This window comes from Acomys minous, assembly GCF_964271855.1.
Source record: "Acomys minous genome assembly, chromosome: 16".
Classification (NCBI taxonomy): Eukaryota; Metazoa; Chordata; class Mammalia; order Rodentia; family Muridae; genus Acomys; species Acomys minous.
This window is the reverse complement of record NC_140498.1, coordinates 75008711-75025189: the sequence shown is the minus strand read 5'-3', so window position 1 is coordinate 75025189 and position 16479 is coordinate 75008711. Positions and strand designations below refer to the sequence as shown.

Genomic DNA, 16479 nt, shown 5'->3' with positions numbered 1-16479 from the left:
ACCCCAGTCCCAATGGCTCTGATGGAGGAGGACGGACGTCCTTTTGAGCCCCCCCCTTTGGCTACCTCCAGACACAAGAAAAATGCTCCCCAACCTGCACACAGAGGCCACACCCTCCCAGCCCCTCCCCAGCCAGGCCCCACAGGAGCCGGAGTGCAGCCTACATGGCTATGCTGGGACGAGCAAAGGGATTCGACGGCCTGTAGTCTGTTCTCAGCCACCAGAAGCTTTTCCCTCAGCCGCTCGGCTTCCTGCCTGCTCTGGGCTTCTGCCCTCTGCAGCACCTCGTAATCCAGCATCTTCTTCTCGGCCAGCGAGATCTGCTCTTTGAGGAACTGTATAGCCTGAGCCTGGCCTCGGTACTCCACGTCCAATCCCTCCAGCTCGCGCACTCGCAGCTGGGCGTCACGACACTGGTCCCGGGCTTCCTGCAGCTGCAGCCGATGCTGGCCGGCCTGTTCCTCCAGCTGGGCCCTCCAGTGCTGCTGCAGCCCGGCTAACTCTTCCTGGGCCTCTTGCAGCTTCTGCCTCAGGCCCTCCTTCTCCTTCCCGTGCATGGCCGTCTCCAAGTCGTGCTTGGCCTGCAGGTTGCCTAACTCCAGCTGGTGCTCCATCTTGATGCCCTCCACTAACGCCTTCAGCTCCCCGATCTCCTTCTGCTGGGCGCCGGGGCCGGAGTTCAGCGTGGCCTTCAGGTCCTCCAGGGACTTCTGGTGATCGGAGGCGAGGGAGTCCAACTTGGATTTCCAGTTGTCCATGAGTCCCATGTTCTCGCTGGTAGCCTGCTGGACCTTGGCCTTGAGGTCGGCCACCTCCTGCGCGTACTTCTCGTTGGCCGCCCGCAGCTTGTCCATCTCGGCCTGGTAGGTCTTGAGCATCTTCTCGTACTTTTCCTGGAGCAGCGTGCTGTCTCGCTGGGGCTCCTTGCTGGCCGACAGCAGCCTCTCCCGCAGCCTCACGGTCTCGGCGGCCTCTGGGTGGTCCGGTGGTGGCGGGCCTGACTGGAGGAGACACTGTTGTAGCTCTTCGATCTCACCTCGCCGCAGGCTCAGCTCCTCTTCTAGCTGCAGTACTCGAGACTTCTCAGCCACTGTGGTTAGCTAGTGGGGGGCGGGGAGAGAGAGAAAGGGAGCCAGGTCAGTGGGCAAGGATGGGTGCAGGGGGCATGCCAGGCATGATGGGGAGGTGCCTATCCCTAGCTGTTCTCAGGGATCCTATCGTACCCCCAAATGATGGGGTGAAGTCAGCGTGCGAGAGAGGTTTGGGCTTAGAACTTTCTAGAAGCTAACACTTTGTGTGTACGCCCATCTCAGCAGTCCTCCTGCCTCAGCCTCCCAAACGCTGGGGTTACAGGTAGGCTGGATAAACTCTTTTCTGACTTGCAGTCTGGTGGAGCTATGCACCCAGGGGCCTGTAGGGGGCGCTCACCCACCTAGCATGTTTCCTGCACACAGCATCCTGGCACCCAAGTGCCTATGATCACCGGGCAATGGCCAGTGTGCACGCAAAGCCATGCGTCACCACATACTCACATGCCCTGCACAGTGCTATGGCCACTAAGCAGAAACTGAACCCTGGCCTCAAGCCTCCATCTGTCTGCAGGGTGGTTTTCTCCATCCGTGCTTGCTGCCTGGTCACACTCCTTCCGGGAGAGCTAAGCTGGAGCGCTGGGCACAGAACCACACCCTAGAACTGAGAGGATCGTTCTCCCAAAGGCAGCTTCTCAGGCTCTCTCTAGCACACTGTTCTGGCTCTGGCCAGACTCCGAGGCTGACACAGTCTCATCCTTTGGGTATATCCCAAGGTATGCAAAGCTCCACTTCCTGAGCCCCAGGTCCTCCAGGCTAGCCCTCTGCTGCCACCTTAAGGGCCTCTGGGGTAGAGCACTCTGAATCGACATTTCAGTCCACTGACCCGCCTCAGCAGCACGTGGAAGCCCGCAGCCACCCAAGTAAGGGGCAGACCATGCCCACATGGCTTCTTTGTGGCAACGGATAGGAGGGAGACACAGGGGAAGGGTCTCACAGAGATGCCTCAGCGCAAGGAGCCATCCCAGAGGACCAAGACCCTCTTCCTGAAGAGCACCACTTGGCCACTCGAAATCTCGACCTCCCCTCCCAGAGGGAGAGCACGGAAGGGCATCCAGAAAAGCAAACAGGGAGAGTAGTCATTATGAAGGCTGAGGGAATGATTTGGAAAAAAAAAGAAAAAGGAAAAGAAAAAAGCAAAAGGGACATCAAGGGGCCAAGGCGCTGGCCGGGCGGGTGGCAGTGGTGGGCGCGTTTTACCCTGTTATCCGCTAATTCTTTGAGCAGCCGCTCGGCCTGCGCCTTCTCCAGTAGCAGGCTCTGCTCCAGCTCCCCAATGCGCGCGTGCTCCAGCTGGGTCTGGGTCTGCTCCACCCAGGGGGGAGGGGGAGAGGGTTGACAGGGCAGGCAAGGAAGGCGGGGATGTGGGGAAGAGGGTCCAGGGAACAGGAAGCCGGAGAAAGAAAGACAGGGAGTGAGAAAGGAAAAGAGAAAGAGAGAGAGAGAAAGAGAGGAGGCGTCATCTTCGTTGAACAAGACTGTGAAAATAGATCAATGAGCTGGGATTGCTTGGGGGAAGAGAGAGAAAGTCTCAGAAGTGGGGTGTATTGGGGGGCGGCTGGGTGCCCTCCCCTCACTGGGGAGGGGGCTGGGGGGATATGTTCTAGGCAGACGAGGATGTGGGAACCATCCCTTGCCAGCCTCTGGTAATGCGCCAGCAATGGGTACCCTCAGTTTCCTCCCCCTGTTGGGTTTAAGGGGTCTTCTCTTTTTTTCTTTCTTTCTTTCTTTTTTTTTTTTTTAAGATTTATTTATTTTATGTATACGAATGCTCTATCAGATCACATTATAGATGGTTGTGAGCCACCATGTGGTTGCTGGGAATTGAACTCATGACCTCTGGAGGCACAGACAGTGCCTTTAACCTCTGAGCCATCTCTCCAGCCCCCTTCTCTTTTTTTCTTAATTGCATTTTATTTATTCATTTAGTGAAGTGTGTGTGTGTGTGTGTGTGTGTGTATGTGTGTGTGTGCACATGAGGGCAGTTAGAGCACAACTTGCAGGAGTCAGTTCTCTCCTTCCACATGTGGATCACGGGAATCAAACTCAGGTTGGTCGCCATGTTTGGCAGCAATCGCCTTTACCTGCTGAGCCATCTTGCCTGCTCTTTTTCTTCCTGTGTTTTGTTCCCCCCCCCCCCCCTTTCCCTTTTCTGGTCATAACATAGCTCTAGCTGGCCTTCAATGTCCTATACAGACGGGCCTTGGGCTCACAAATTATCCGCATGCCTCTGCCTCCTGAGTGCTGGGGCTAAAGGCGTGCACTACTACACGGGTATTTTGGTCTTTTGAAACAGAGTTTTGCTATACAGCCGAGGCTGTCCTAAAATTCTCTGTGTATCCCAGTCTGACCTTTGAACCTGTAATCGGGCTCAGCCTACCAAGTGCTGGGTTTGCATGTCCACCTTTAAGTTGTCTTAGACACAGCATCCGGCACACAGAATGAACGGAACGTCCCAGGGCTTCAGGACTCCCAGGCCAGCATGCAAGGGGGACACCCGACAGGACAGGGTTTCCAAGACCATCCCGACTTGCGTTTTGTTTAGCTTTTATGAGACAGGGGTCCACTAGGTTGCCAAGGCTGGCCCCCACCTCCCAAGTATGAAGGCTGTGCCATGCCCAGCTTGGCCCGGAACTCAGAACTTGCAATCCTTCCGCCTCATCCTCCCTAGTGCTGGGATGGCAGGTAACGTACCACCATGCCTGGCTACGTCAACCCACAGCATCCTGGTTCTCTGGCAGGCCTCCTGCGTGGGGACGGAGCTGATGCCCACAGCCCTTCCCGGAGCCTCGCTTGGTCCACGTCCCTCCCCCACTCCTCACCCCTTCCCCAGATTCTGCAAAGGACGCCTGGTCTCTGCAAGCACAAGGGCACTTTTGTCCCCCTCTTTACAACACCCGTTTCATTCGAGAACAAAGCGTGACATTCTCTGGGTGGCACAAGGCTGGCATTTGGAGGGGCCCATGATGGATCTCTGCAAGTTAGCAAGGAGGTGGGGAGGACATGCGCCTGGGGTACACTCCTTGGAGACCAGACTGGACTCGGGAGAATGGGGAGGGTGTTGCTCACCCTTAGAGAAGCACAGGTTAAAGCAACAACGCCCCCTCCCCCAACACACACACACACACATATAAATACAATCCTGTAGCTAGTCTGAAGGGATGGGCGGGGCTTAGACGTCAGGGATAATACTCAGATACCAGCAAGAAGCAGCCAGCAGGCCAGGCGGTGGTGGCACGTGCCTTTAATCCCAGCACTTGGGAGGCAGAGGCAGAAGGATCTCTATGAGTTTGAGACCTGGCTGGTCTATGAAAGGAGATCCAAATATACAGAGAAACCCTGTCTGGGGGGGGGGAGGAGAAGGGTGAATGGGGGGGGAGTGGAGGGGGAGAAACAGGCCAGCCATTAGACTGAAAGACTGGCCCCCAGGCACCTAATAACAGCCAGCCAGCAGGTGCCACAGAGGCCACAAGGGGGCATTATAACCCTTGCAGCTGGAGAAACAGGAGGTTGTAAACCATCTGGGAAATGAACTCCAGGTTCTCCTGAAATGTAGGGAGTGTTCTTAGCCACTGCACCTCTTGGTTTGTCTTTAAAAAATGGGTTAAAAAATGGGTTGGGAAAACAGGCAAGGTGCCTACAAGGCCTACAGTCCTAGCACCTGCAGGCTGAGGCAGGAGAATTCTGAGTTCCAGGCCAGCCTGGGCAGTCTCAAAAAACCCAACCCAAAACAAACCTATGTGGGGATAAACTAGGCTTTAGCTCAGTTCACATTCTGGTTGCTCTAAATACGGTCACAATTTAGTCTTTGGAATAAAACAAAACAAAACACCCCCCAAAACCAGGATGTGACAGTCTCTCTGGCTGAACTGGCTGTGTGACACTGTTTGTCCTGTCCTACTGGCAGGCCTGGGACCAACTGGGCTCTCTGCAGGGGATAACTTGAGTGGTAGCATCTGGCAGGCTGGAACAGGGAGCAGGTGTGGTAAGAGGCACAGACAGACAGGCGGCAGACAGACAGGCTGACCGGGAGTCACAGAGGGCCTGTGAGTACCTGACGCTGCCCTGGCTCCAGCTCCTTGCAATCGTTCATCGCCTAAGCCTCTGTTGATGGGAGCAGGTGGAGGGGCTGAGTTCTGACAGCCCCTCTCCCCCTCCCCCCGAAGCCCACCCATCTGTCCCCTTCAGGGAGATTGCTGTCCTTCAGAGAAGCCAGCCAGACATAACCACCTGTCCACTCCCTTTGGCTGGGGGAAAAAAAAAATCACAACAGTTTCAGGTTGAGTAAGGACACTTGTCCTTCCCCCTACGCCCTTCTCCTGTTTCTTTCTTTTTTCCTTTCTTCCTTTCTTTTTCTTCTTCTTTTTTTTTTCTTTTTGAAGTCTCATTGTCCATTCATCCCAGGTTGGCCTCAAACTCACTGAGTTGCTGAGGCTGGCCTTGAACTTCTGACCCTCCTGCTTCTATGTTTCTGTTTTCTAAAAGACAGAGCCTTACTACGTAGTCCTGCTTGGCTTAGGACTCCATACATTGACCAGACTAGCCTTGAATTTGCCATGTAGCCAAGGACGACTTTAACTTCTATCTTCCTGTCTCTACCTCCCTAGGGTAGGGTTACCGGCATATACTACCAAGCTGAGATTTGAACCCAGCACTTCACACATGCTAAGCATGCACTCTACCAACTGAGCTATATCTCCAGCCCTTTTCATGTGCTTCCAGACAGGGTCTTGCTAAGCAGTGGCGGGTTGACTTTGGCTGGATATGTAGCCCAGGCTAGCCTTGAGCTTGCAACTGTTCTGCTTCAGCTATCCTAGAAAGCTAGGCTGCCACCAAGCCCGGATCAATATGAGTTGAGCCCAGAAATGACATATGGCTGTGACTTCTAAGGTCCCTCAGGAGCTTGGGAATTAATCACAAATGCAGACGCTTTAGGTCTCAGCTGTATTTAAACAAGCCCCCTCACGGGGTGGGGGGGGGTGGGGGGTGGGGAGGGGTGGGGGGGTGGTGAGGGGGATGGACATTTAGGCTTGAGCACCTGCAATGATCTTCCACATTTTGCAGCGAGGAAGCTGAGGCCTGCCAAAGGGATGTGGCTTCCAGAGGGTCTAGAAACAGGGCAGGAAGAGCTTAAGCTCCCTGCCTCACCTGGCCGCTCCAGGGGGTCCCCTCTCTTCCTTTCCCAGGAAGCTTCAAGAGACACAACAGGAAAGGTAGCCAAGGGTGGCCTCCTGATCCCAGAAGTCTCTGCAGGCCTGCGGGTTGGAGGACAGAGCCACGGCCCCCTGACTAGGAATAATCCAGCTGTGTCCAAACCATGAATACAGGTGGCAAGACGGCAAGGCCTACAAACTGGGTCCGAACCCAACAATCACTGACTCACTTGTTGGTTGGTTGTAACACTGGGGGTAGTCTCTGCTGTTATGAACTCTGCCCACCTCCCTTTTTATTAAAATAGCTCAGGCTAATCCCCTGCTTCCTTGGTTTTTGAGACAGGGTTTCTCTGCGTATCCCTGGCTGTCCTGCACTCTTTTTGTAAACCAGGCTGGCCTTGAACCCACAGAGATCCCCCCTGCCTCTGCCTCTGCCTCTGCCTCCCCACGCCTGCCTCCAGGCTAGCCTTAAACTCACTATATAGCTGAAGATGACCTTGAACTTGGATCTCCCTCTTTCACCTGGTGCTGTGGTAACAGGCTTATGCCACCACGCCTGTTTTATGTGTCCTGGAGATGTAACTTGTGGCTTCGGCGTGAGTACCAAGCAAGCACTCAGCCAACTGAGATACAGCCCCAGCCAGCGGGTGAGCCCTGTGATGCCAACTGCTCCTTCTAGCCAGGCCTGTGTCAATGATGCCAGGAGTCTGGCTCCTGTGTTGTTAGGTAAAGTGACCTGACAACTAAAGTGTTAAGTGACCTCGGTCTGCCCTGACCCCTATCTTCGACCACCAACACAGCACCCCCTGGATTCCTGGAACACAACCATGCGCATTTCTAATACCAGATGTCTTAAGGCCTGACCCCTCCTCCACTCCTTGAAGGAGGGAGGGGCCTTTGACTCGTCCTAGTGTTTCTGCCGCACCCACCCAGGCCTCCCCAAAGAGGTGCAAGCTTGCTGCCCAGACACCAAGGCAACTTCCCATGGCAAGGACTGGGCCCACAGAGCTAAGGGAGCGGCAGAGGACGGCACCGGTTACCTCCAAGTCTCCTTTGGTGATGGACTCTTCTTCCACCCGGAACTGCAGGTCCTCCACCTTCCTGCAGGGAGGAAAAGAGGCAGAGGTGGGATTTGGAGGTCAAGGACATGGCTCAATGATAGAGTACCAGCTTCAAATTTCTCAGTGAGGGGCTGGGGGCGTGGCTCAGTGGTAGAGCCCCTGCCTAGAATCTCCCAGTGAGAGGCTGGGGTGTGGCTCAGTGGTAGAGCCCCTGCCTAGAATCTCCCAGTGAGGGGCTTGGGTGTGGCTCAATGGTAGAGCCCCTGCCTAGAATCCCCCAGTGAGGGGCTTGGGTGTGGCTCAGTGTAGAGCATCTGCCTAACATGAGAGCGTCCTTGGGTCCATCCATAGTCCCACTCATCTCTATCTCATGCACACACACACACACACACACACACACACACACACACACACGAATGCATGGACACAAGCACACATGGACACACAAACACACACACACACACAGATGTGTATGCATAAAGGCAAGTGGATGTGTACCAGGCTAGTTATGACAGAGATGATGGAGGCAGGAGGCATCTCAGGGACCAAGATTCAAGCACAGAAGTGGCTGTCCCCACAGAGCCAGAAGCTACCTGGAATCCTGTACTTAAGGAAGGGCAGAGCCTTCAGGAAGACTACTGCACTGAACACAAGCCTCCTTCCTTTCAGGATGTCCATGGAAAACAGAGGACAATAGTCTGAGCCAGGTGCAGTGGTACATAGCCCTGGGAGGTCAAGGCAGGAGGGCTGGGCCTTGGAAGCTAGCCTGAGCTACAAAGTGAGACCTTGCCTCAAAACACCCAATCAGCATGGGCCATACTGTGCCACGCGGCCCTATCTCAGCAAAGAGGATGAGGGATGCCAAGGAGCTTTCCTTTTCATTAACTCCACTCTCATCCTCAAAATTGAGAGCTGAGGTCCCAGAATGCATTTCCTAGGCTGCCCACAGAAGGGAGTCAGGGAGACTCCCTTCGGGGACACATGGTCACCCATACACAGGCCAAACAAGCACAGGACAGGACCCTACCACACACTGCCATTTACATATGGGGCTCACTGACAATGTATGGTTTAGCTACGAGGCACCTGAGGTCAGAAAACAATGCTACCCAATGCTAGGACTGGCACCTAGGCCCTTGGTGAACACAGCTGCTACAATGCCTTATTTTGAATTGGAAAAAAAAATTTGTTTAGCTTATACATAACCTAGGTATGAGCAAGTGAGTGTAGGATGCCATGGTTTCATGGTGTGTATGTGTTTGTGTGTGTATATATGAGTGTGCGAGTGTACATGAGGAGGCAGGCCACAGTTTGATGTTATGTGTGTGCATACATATGCTTAGAGGCCCCAAGAGGACACTGGGCATCTCTCCCCCCACCCCAAGCCAGGGCTTCTCTGTATAGCCTTGGCTGTCCTAAACTCACTTTGTACCTCAGGCTGGCCTTGAACTCACAGAGATCAGCCTGCCTTTGCCTCCCCAGTGCTGAGATTAAAGGTGTGAGCCACCATGCCCAACAACACTGGGCGTCTTATCCTAGCATTCTCTATCTTATTCCCTTGAGAAGGGGTCTCTTACTGAACCTGAAGCTAAACTGGAGGACAGCAAACCTCCTGGCTCTGCCCCATCCCTCCAACACCAGGATTACAAGCACAGGTGGCCATCCATACCCAGCTTTACGTGCATGCTGGGGATTTGAACTCGGGTCCTCATATTTGTAGCAAAAGCAATCTTTTTTTTTTTTTAATGTATACAATGTCCTGCCTGCATGTGTGACTGTTCACAAGCTCTCATTATAGATGGTTGTGAGCCACCATGTGGTTGCTGGGAATTGAACTCAGGACTTCTGGAAGAGCAGACAGTGCTCTTAACCACTGAGCCATCTCACCAGCCCCAGCAAAACCATTCTTACTCACAGAGCCATCACCCCAGAACGACATCAGGGTGACATTCCCACCTTCTCTTTGTTGTGGTGGGCTCTTCTTAAGTGTTGTTTTGAGACAAGGTCTCACTATGTACCCCTGCCTAGCCTGGAACTCTATGTACACTAGGCTGGCCTTGAGCTCACAGAGCCCCACTTGTCTCTGCCTCCCCAGAGCTGGGCTATGTTCTACCATGTCTGGGGCTCACCTTTTGAGGCAGGATCTTTCACAGAACCTTGTGGAACTAACTGAATAGACTGTCTGGCTAGGGAGCCCTCCGGGGATCTGCAGGTCTCTGCAGTCTGCGGTGGGGTCACAGACGTTGTGTGACCATGCCTGTCATATTGCTAGGGATCTGAACCGAGGCCCTTGCATAGCAGCCCCGTCGTCGCCAACTGAGCCATCTCCCAGCCCCCACCTCATGATGCTTTCAGAGACTTGTTTTTTTTGTTTTCTGGCCTGAGATGGATCACCATGGCAACCAGAAGTGTGGGCTGGGACCACATGCCGATATAAATAAACCCTCATTTCCCTTAGAGAGACAGTAGCAGCAGGACCACCCGAAACGGATGCAAATGGGGATATCAAGATTGGGGGCTGCCACCAGAAAATTGTCATCTTTTGGGAAGGAGGTGACAGGACCAGCTCTGTGTCCCAGCAGGCACAAGACAGACCCTGTGTCTCTTGTTGTGGCTGACAGACAAACACACCTGCATCTTTGCAGGGCTCTCTTGTTTTGCGTCAGTGTGCTCCTGTCCCTGACTTTAATTAAGGGCTTTTCTAGGATAGCAGGAGGAACTGGGGGAACTTCTGATCCATCCCTGGGATAATCTCAAAACTAAATTTATGGCCCAGCAAGATGGCTCAGCGAGTAAAAGGGCTTGCTGCCAAGCCTGACGACCAGAGTTCGATCCCCAAGACTCACCCAGTAAAAGGAACTGATGCCCACAAGTAGTTTTCTGATGTTCACACATGTGTGCCCCACTCCCCCAACACTCAATTAGATGTAAAACAACTTTAAGTAAAACAACTTTAAGTGACAGATATGCCAAGTGCAGTGGTGCACACACCTGTTATCCCAGCACTCAGGACACTGAGGCAGGAGGACCATGCATAGGAAGACCTTGACTTGTGGGGAAAAAACGGACTCTGGAGAGAAAACTCACTCAATGGAGGGAGCATTTGCCAGGTGTGACGGCTAAACTCACTTGTCAATGTGTGGACCTAGACGCAGGCTGCTAGGCACACCTGTGAGACGCTCTCTCAATCAGATCAATGCTGTGGGAAGACCAGACCTACTTCTGGGTCACATCTTCTGCTAGCAGCCTACGTCAGAGGACATGGAAGGAGGCTCTTGCTTTTGCCTGCTTGTTTTTTGTCCCCCTCGCCCCAGACAGGATTTTCTCTGTGTAGCCTTGGCTGTCCTGGACTCACTTTGTAGACCAGGCTGGCCTTGAACTCAGAGATCCACCTGCTTCTGCCTCCCAAGTGCTGGGACTAAAGGCGTGCGCCACTGTGCCTGGCTTGTTTCCACTCTTGCTGGCAAGTTCATCTATCCTATAGCTGAGGCAGTCCTTCACCTGAATTAGAGCCTACTTTCTCAGGATTACAACACAGACTGAAAACCAGCGTCTCTCCAGCACCAGACTGGGACTGCTGCTGAGACATCCAGGCTCATGGCCTGAACAACTACCAGATTTTTGGCTGTTTTGTGTAAGATGAACATTGCTGGAATACCTGGACTACAGCTGTAATAAATCTCACACACACACACACACACACACACACACACACACACCGCTATTCTATTGGTTCTATTATTTTAGAATAGGACCTGCGTTTGATCCTCCGAACAAGCCAGCCATAGCAGTGCACACCTTTAATCCCCAGCACTTGGGAGGCAGGGGTAGGCAGATGTCTGTGAGTTCAAGGCCAGCCTGGTCTATATTCTGAGTCCCAGGATAGCCAGGGCTAGGTAGAGAGACCCTCCCTGCCTCAAAACACAGAAACAAAAAACCTGGCACTGTGGCATGTACATCTACAATGCTGGCTTTGGGAAGGCAGAGACTGGAGCATCCCTGGGGCTCACTGACCAGCCGCCTAGATCACTTGGTAAGCTCCATCCTTGTAAGAGATGCTATCTCAGAATCATATGACTTGTGAGGAACAACATGTGAGGTTGATCTCTGATCTTCCACATAAACATATATGCACACACCCACACACATGCCATGGGCACACATACACATACCATGGGTACATACAAACATACATAGCGTCAGTATGCACACAAGCACACACAGAGATACATACCATGGGCACACATATGCACATAAACACAAGCACACACACACACACACACACACACACACACACCATGGGCACACACACACACACACCAGGCACGCACACATACCACAAGAGCAGAACAAATCAGATGGACACACATCATTTGTAGAAGACAGAATGAAGCAGTGTCCCCAATGAATCTCTTCCCATCGATCCTTAGATTGCAGCTTCCCCACCCATGACATGGGGGCAGCACCTGCCTGCTCTTGACTGTCACCCTGAGACAGGTGACATCCATGCAGCACCCCGTACTAGGCAGGCTCGCATCCCAGGGCATTTCAGAGGACACTGCTTGCTGCTTGTTCTGGTCCTCAGTTTCCTCACATGTAAAGGCCTAGGAGAGGAGCTGTGAGTGCCACGTGCAGGATCCAGCCGAGGGGCTCTGTGGCTGTGAACTGGCTTCCTATGACACATGGCGAGGATGCACACTCCCTGGTATGTGACTCCCCAAGGTCACCCCAGGTATCTGTCTTATGACAAGTCACTGAGCCTGGCAAGGACAGTGGCTTAACTCCAGTTGCTGTGAACTGGTGGGGCCAAATCCACAGACCAGGTACTGATCACACAGCTGCTGAGGAAAATGGGACTGTGGTATAATCGGAACCCACAGACTGGAGAGATGGCTTGTCAGCTTAAGAGCGCTTGCTGCTTTGGCAGAGACCTGAATTCACTCCCCAGAACCTACATCAGGCAGCTCACAACTGCCTGTAACTCCAACTCTAGGAGAATCTAAGTGTCCCTAGCCTCCAGGCCAGGGAAACCTGCACACACAAGCGTGCGTACACACACACACACACCTCAGCCTCATGCAAACTCAATAGGCCCCTTAGCACTGAGCTATAGCCCAGTCTTGTAAACGTGCTGGGCTTGTAAACGTGAGCCACTGCACCTGGCTCAAAACCTTGCTGTAGTGTGTGTGTGTGTGTGTGTGTGTGTGTGTGTGTGTGTGTGTGTGTGTACACTTCTCTCTCTCTGAGACAGGGTCTCATCATGTAGCTGACCATGACTTGAACTCCCGGTCTTCTAATCCCACCTTTTTTGTTTTGTTTCTTTGATTTTGTTTTTTCGAGACAGGGTTTCTCTGTGTAGCCTTGTCTGTCCTGGACTTACTTTGTAGACCAGGCTGGCCTCGAACTCACAGCAATCTGCCTACCTCCATCTCCCAAGCGCCGACCACGCCCGGCCCACTCTCACCTTCTGAATGTAGAGATTACAGGCATATAACGCCACATCCTTGCGTCATGCTGGGACTCAAACCCAGGGGTGTGTGTCCGCTAGAGAAACGCTCCACCCACTGAGCACATCCCCAAACCCGCTACCTCGTTTGTTTTGTGTGTGAAGGCTGTTGGACTCCTGCTACCCACTCTGACTTCCGGCCCAGTAGGCGCCGCCCCTCACGTACCTCCTCTCTTCCTCCAGCTGATTGGACAGATCCACCTTCTCCTTCCTCACATTGTCCACCAGCAACCGTGCCCGCTGCAGCTTCTCCTCGGCTTCTGCAACATACTGACCCAGAGCAAGGCCAGGAGGGGATCAAGTCAATTCCTGCCCTTGGGGTCGGGACGGAGGCAGAGGGAGCTACAGTAGAGGGGTCCCAGCTCCCTGTTCCTGCTGGCCCCAACAAGGCAGGCTTAGTGAGTGAACCAGACAGGAAGAGAAGAAACCCAGCACCCCAGCACCGAAGTAAACGGAGGCCCCAAGGCAGGGTGGGCGGAGGGCGGGTGGTGTTATCCTAAGCTCCTCTGGACATATATATATATGAGAAGATGGTTTTATTCATTTATTTACATTTTATTTGTTTGGTTGGTTTTTGGTTTTTCGAGACAGGGTTTCTCTGAATAGCCCTGGCTATCCTGGACTTGCTTGGTAGAGCAGGCTGGCCTTGAACTCACAGAGCTCCGCCTGCCTCTGCCTCCCGAGTGCTGGGATTAAAAAAAGCATGTGCTACCACCACCAGGCATCTTGCTCTATTTCTAGGTAGCTCAGGCTGGCTTTATGATAGTTGTTTTGTTTTTAAGATTTATTTACTATTATTTACACAATATTCTGCCCACGTGTGTGCCTCCACACCAGAAGAGGTTACCAGATCTCATTATAGATGGTTGTGAGCCACCATGTGGTTGCTGGGAATCGAACTCAGGACCTTTGGAAAACCAGACAGTGCCGTTAACCTCTGAGCCATCTCTTCATCCCCGTTGTGTTTTGTTTTAATGCTGGGGATCAAACCCAGAGCCTTGTATACTCTAGGCAAGTGCTCTAATGCTAAGCCACACCCCCAACCCTTTACTGGATACTCTAGGCAAATACTCTACCACTAAACTACATCCCAACCCTGATGTAAAGCATTAATCCAAGCACTTGGAGAAGGATGAGGTAGCTCACACATGGACGCAGTGACCAGGACAGGACCTCATACAACAGACAAGCACTAAGCTAGGCGTAGTGCCACAGCCCTGTAATCTCAGCACTCAGGAGAGGCAGGTAGGGGGAGAGGGAGAGCTGAGGCAAGAGGATTTTGAGGTTGGCTAGCCTGTGCTACACAGTAAGACCCTGTTTCAAGAAAGAAAGACAGCAGAGCATGGTGACGCATACTTCGTTTTGTTTTTCTTTTTGTTTTTTTCCGAGACACGGTTTCTCTGTGTAGCCTTGGCTGTCCTGGACTCACTTTGTAGACCAGGCTGGCCTCGAATTCACAGCAATCCACCTGCCTCTGCCTCCCGAGTGCTGGAAAGCTCAGGTTTAAAGGCTGGCTTTGCACTTGATCTTGGCCAAAAGGCTGAGTAGTAGTTATGGACTTCCCTCCAACATGGGCCCCTCAAAGCAATCCTACCTTGGGGAGGAAGTCTGCTAAAATGCACGATGTTCTGAAGGGAAATAAAACACCTCAACTTGTAGAGAAGCTTGTGGAAACTCAGAAAATCAACAACTCAGTGGTTCCAGGAAGTCCCTGAAGCTGACAAGGTTCCCTGTGGCCCTTCCTCCGAAGCTTCTAGAAGCAGGGGAGAGCTCTCAAACAAACAAGACAAGCTGCCTGTCAGAAGCCCGAACCAACTGCACTCACTAATACAGACGCTCAAGCTGTTGAGCTAGCTGTTAAGTTGTGCAGTGTGCACTCACTAGGTTTCCAGCTTTCATGAGCATGTGTAGCTTCTCCAGCCCTCTGGGAAGAGGTGTTCCATGCACTCCGGAGCCTGCCATCCTACCCACCTGCTCATGCTGTGCCTTCAGCAGGGCGATTTCCTTCTCCACTTCACAGATATGGCTGGTGGCCTTGGCTACCTCAGCCCTCTCCAGGTCCCGCTCGGCCAGCAGCTGTTCGATGTGCTGCTGTTTCTCCTTCAGGGCCTCCTGCAGAGCTGTTGTGCCTGAGATCTTCCGGGCATAGCGTGAAGAGGTCTCAGTGAGCTGCGAAGAGTGAGCATGGGTGAGGCTTTAAGACAACTGCGGTGGTAGTGTAGCCCAGCTTGCTCCCATTGGCCTCACACATACTAACACAGAACGGGAGGTCTTGTCTTTCCCTGTCAGTGGGCCCCATGGATGCCCTAAATTCACCTGCTGATTGACTCTCAAAGGCAACACGATGGCTGGGAGTCAGCCTTCAACAGAGCTTCACCGCAGACTAAGCTGTATTGAAGTCCCTCTGCCCAAACCCAAGTGACCGCCTCTTCTCTCCTTACGGTCTCTTGGAATCCTTTGTCTGTATCTACCCTACACTGTTTACCCAGGGAAGGAGACCAGGAAATCAGTCACATAAATAACAAAAAATATAAACGGATCAATTTTTCTTATGAAGCGATCACACTCCTTCACCCCCCCCAACCCCAATCAAGGGATGCCTGTAATCAAGAGCGAGCTGGAGACAGGAGCAGGCTCTTGATCCTACCTCCGCCCTTACGTAAGGCTTCTTCAGCTCTTAAATTCCACCCTTACCAGGCCACTACGGCTGGGCCGGCCACCAACAGAGGAAGCCACAGAGCTGACAGAGCTGATGGAAGAACTGCTGGGACTGTGAGTCAAGGCGGAGACACCCATAGCCATACGCTTGGTCTTCTTGGCCTTGGCTGGACTGGTAGATGGGAAGCCGATGCGGATGACCTTGTGGATGGGTGCAAAGAGACCAAACTTGGGTGGGCACTGGAAGTACCTGGGGAACGGGATAGAGCCAGTGATGCCATCATTACTTAGGGTCTTCCCTGCTTCCTACTTCACCTCGGAGCCCAAAAGATACATCCCAAAGTGAAAGTCCTCCTGAGGCAAGAGCCAGGAACGGTGGTGCGCACCTGCAATACCAGCGCTTGAGAGGTGGAGGCAGGGGGATTAGGAGGACAGGACTGACAAGAATTTATAGCTGTGAGCAGCTCTGAAAATACCGTTAAGAAACTTGCTGTCCACCATACAGCAGATATAGCAGCAAAATTAAGGTGGGATGCTCCCAGGCTGCACTGCTCCAAAACCTTACAAACTATCTAGAATACCCTGGCTTTAACCTCATTTGATGTTGGTCTACCCAACCCCCAATCCAGCTCTTTATCCATGAGGTTGCCTTGCACAGAGAAGAAAATCCCTGAAGGAAAGGGCATGGTGGCAAAAGGATAAAGAGATCAATACATAGTAAATTAGAAGCCAGCCTGAGCTACACAAGACTATATCAAAAAAAGGCGGAGAGGGCAGAATATGAGAGTGCAGGCCCCCTGCAGCTCTTTTTGGTTTTCCGAGGCAGGGTCTCTCTGTGTAGCCTTGGCTGTCCTGGACTCGCTTTGTAGACCAGGCTGGCCTCGAACTCACAGCTATCCGCCTGCCTCTGCCTCCCAAGTGCTGGGACTAAAGGCGTGTGCCACCACCGCCCGGCTCACCTGCAGCTCTTTTGCCATCACTTCTCTCTTCCTATTATTTCTGCCTGACTCAGC

General features: G+C 52.8%; 1 protein-coding gene across 4 annotated transcripts in view; it reads right to left on the bottom strand.

Annotated features, from left to right (window-relative positions):
* Positions 1-16479, bottom strand: part of CLIP2 (CAP-Gly domain containing linker protein 2) — a 61731-nt gene that overhangs the window by 13294 nt on the left and 31958 nt on the right. For 2 of the 4 annotated variants that reach the window (XM_084764573.1, XM_084764574.1), the window contains exons 5-10: positions 15503-15716; positions 14780-14977; positions 12975-13078; positions 7282-7342; positions 2289-2393; positions 165-1100 (exon numbers count right to left, since the gene is read on the bottom strand). In XM_084764573.1, coding sequence (XP_084620699.1) covers positions 165-1100; positions 2289-2393; positions 7282-7342; positions 12975-13078; positions 14780-14977; positions 15503-15716 — 1618 coding nt within the window. The remainder of the gene's footprint in view (positions 1-164; positions 1101-2288; positions 2394-7281; positions 7343-12974; positions 13079-14779; positions 14978-15502; positions 15717-16479) is intronic. The other 2 variants (XM_084764576.1, XM_084764575.1) reach the window with 2 other exon arrangements.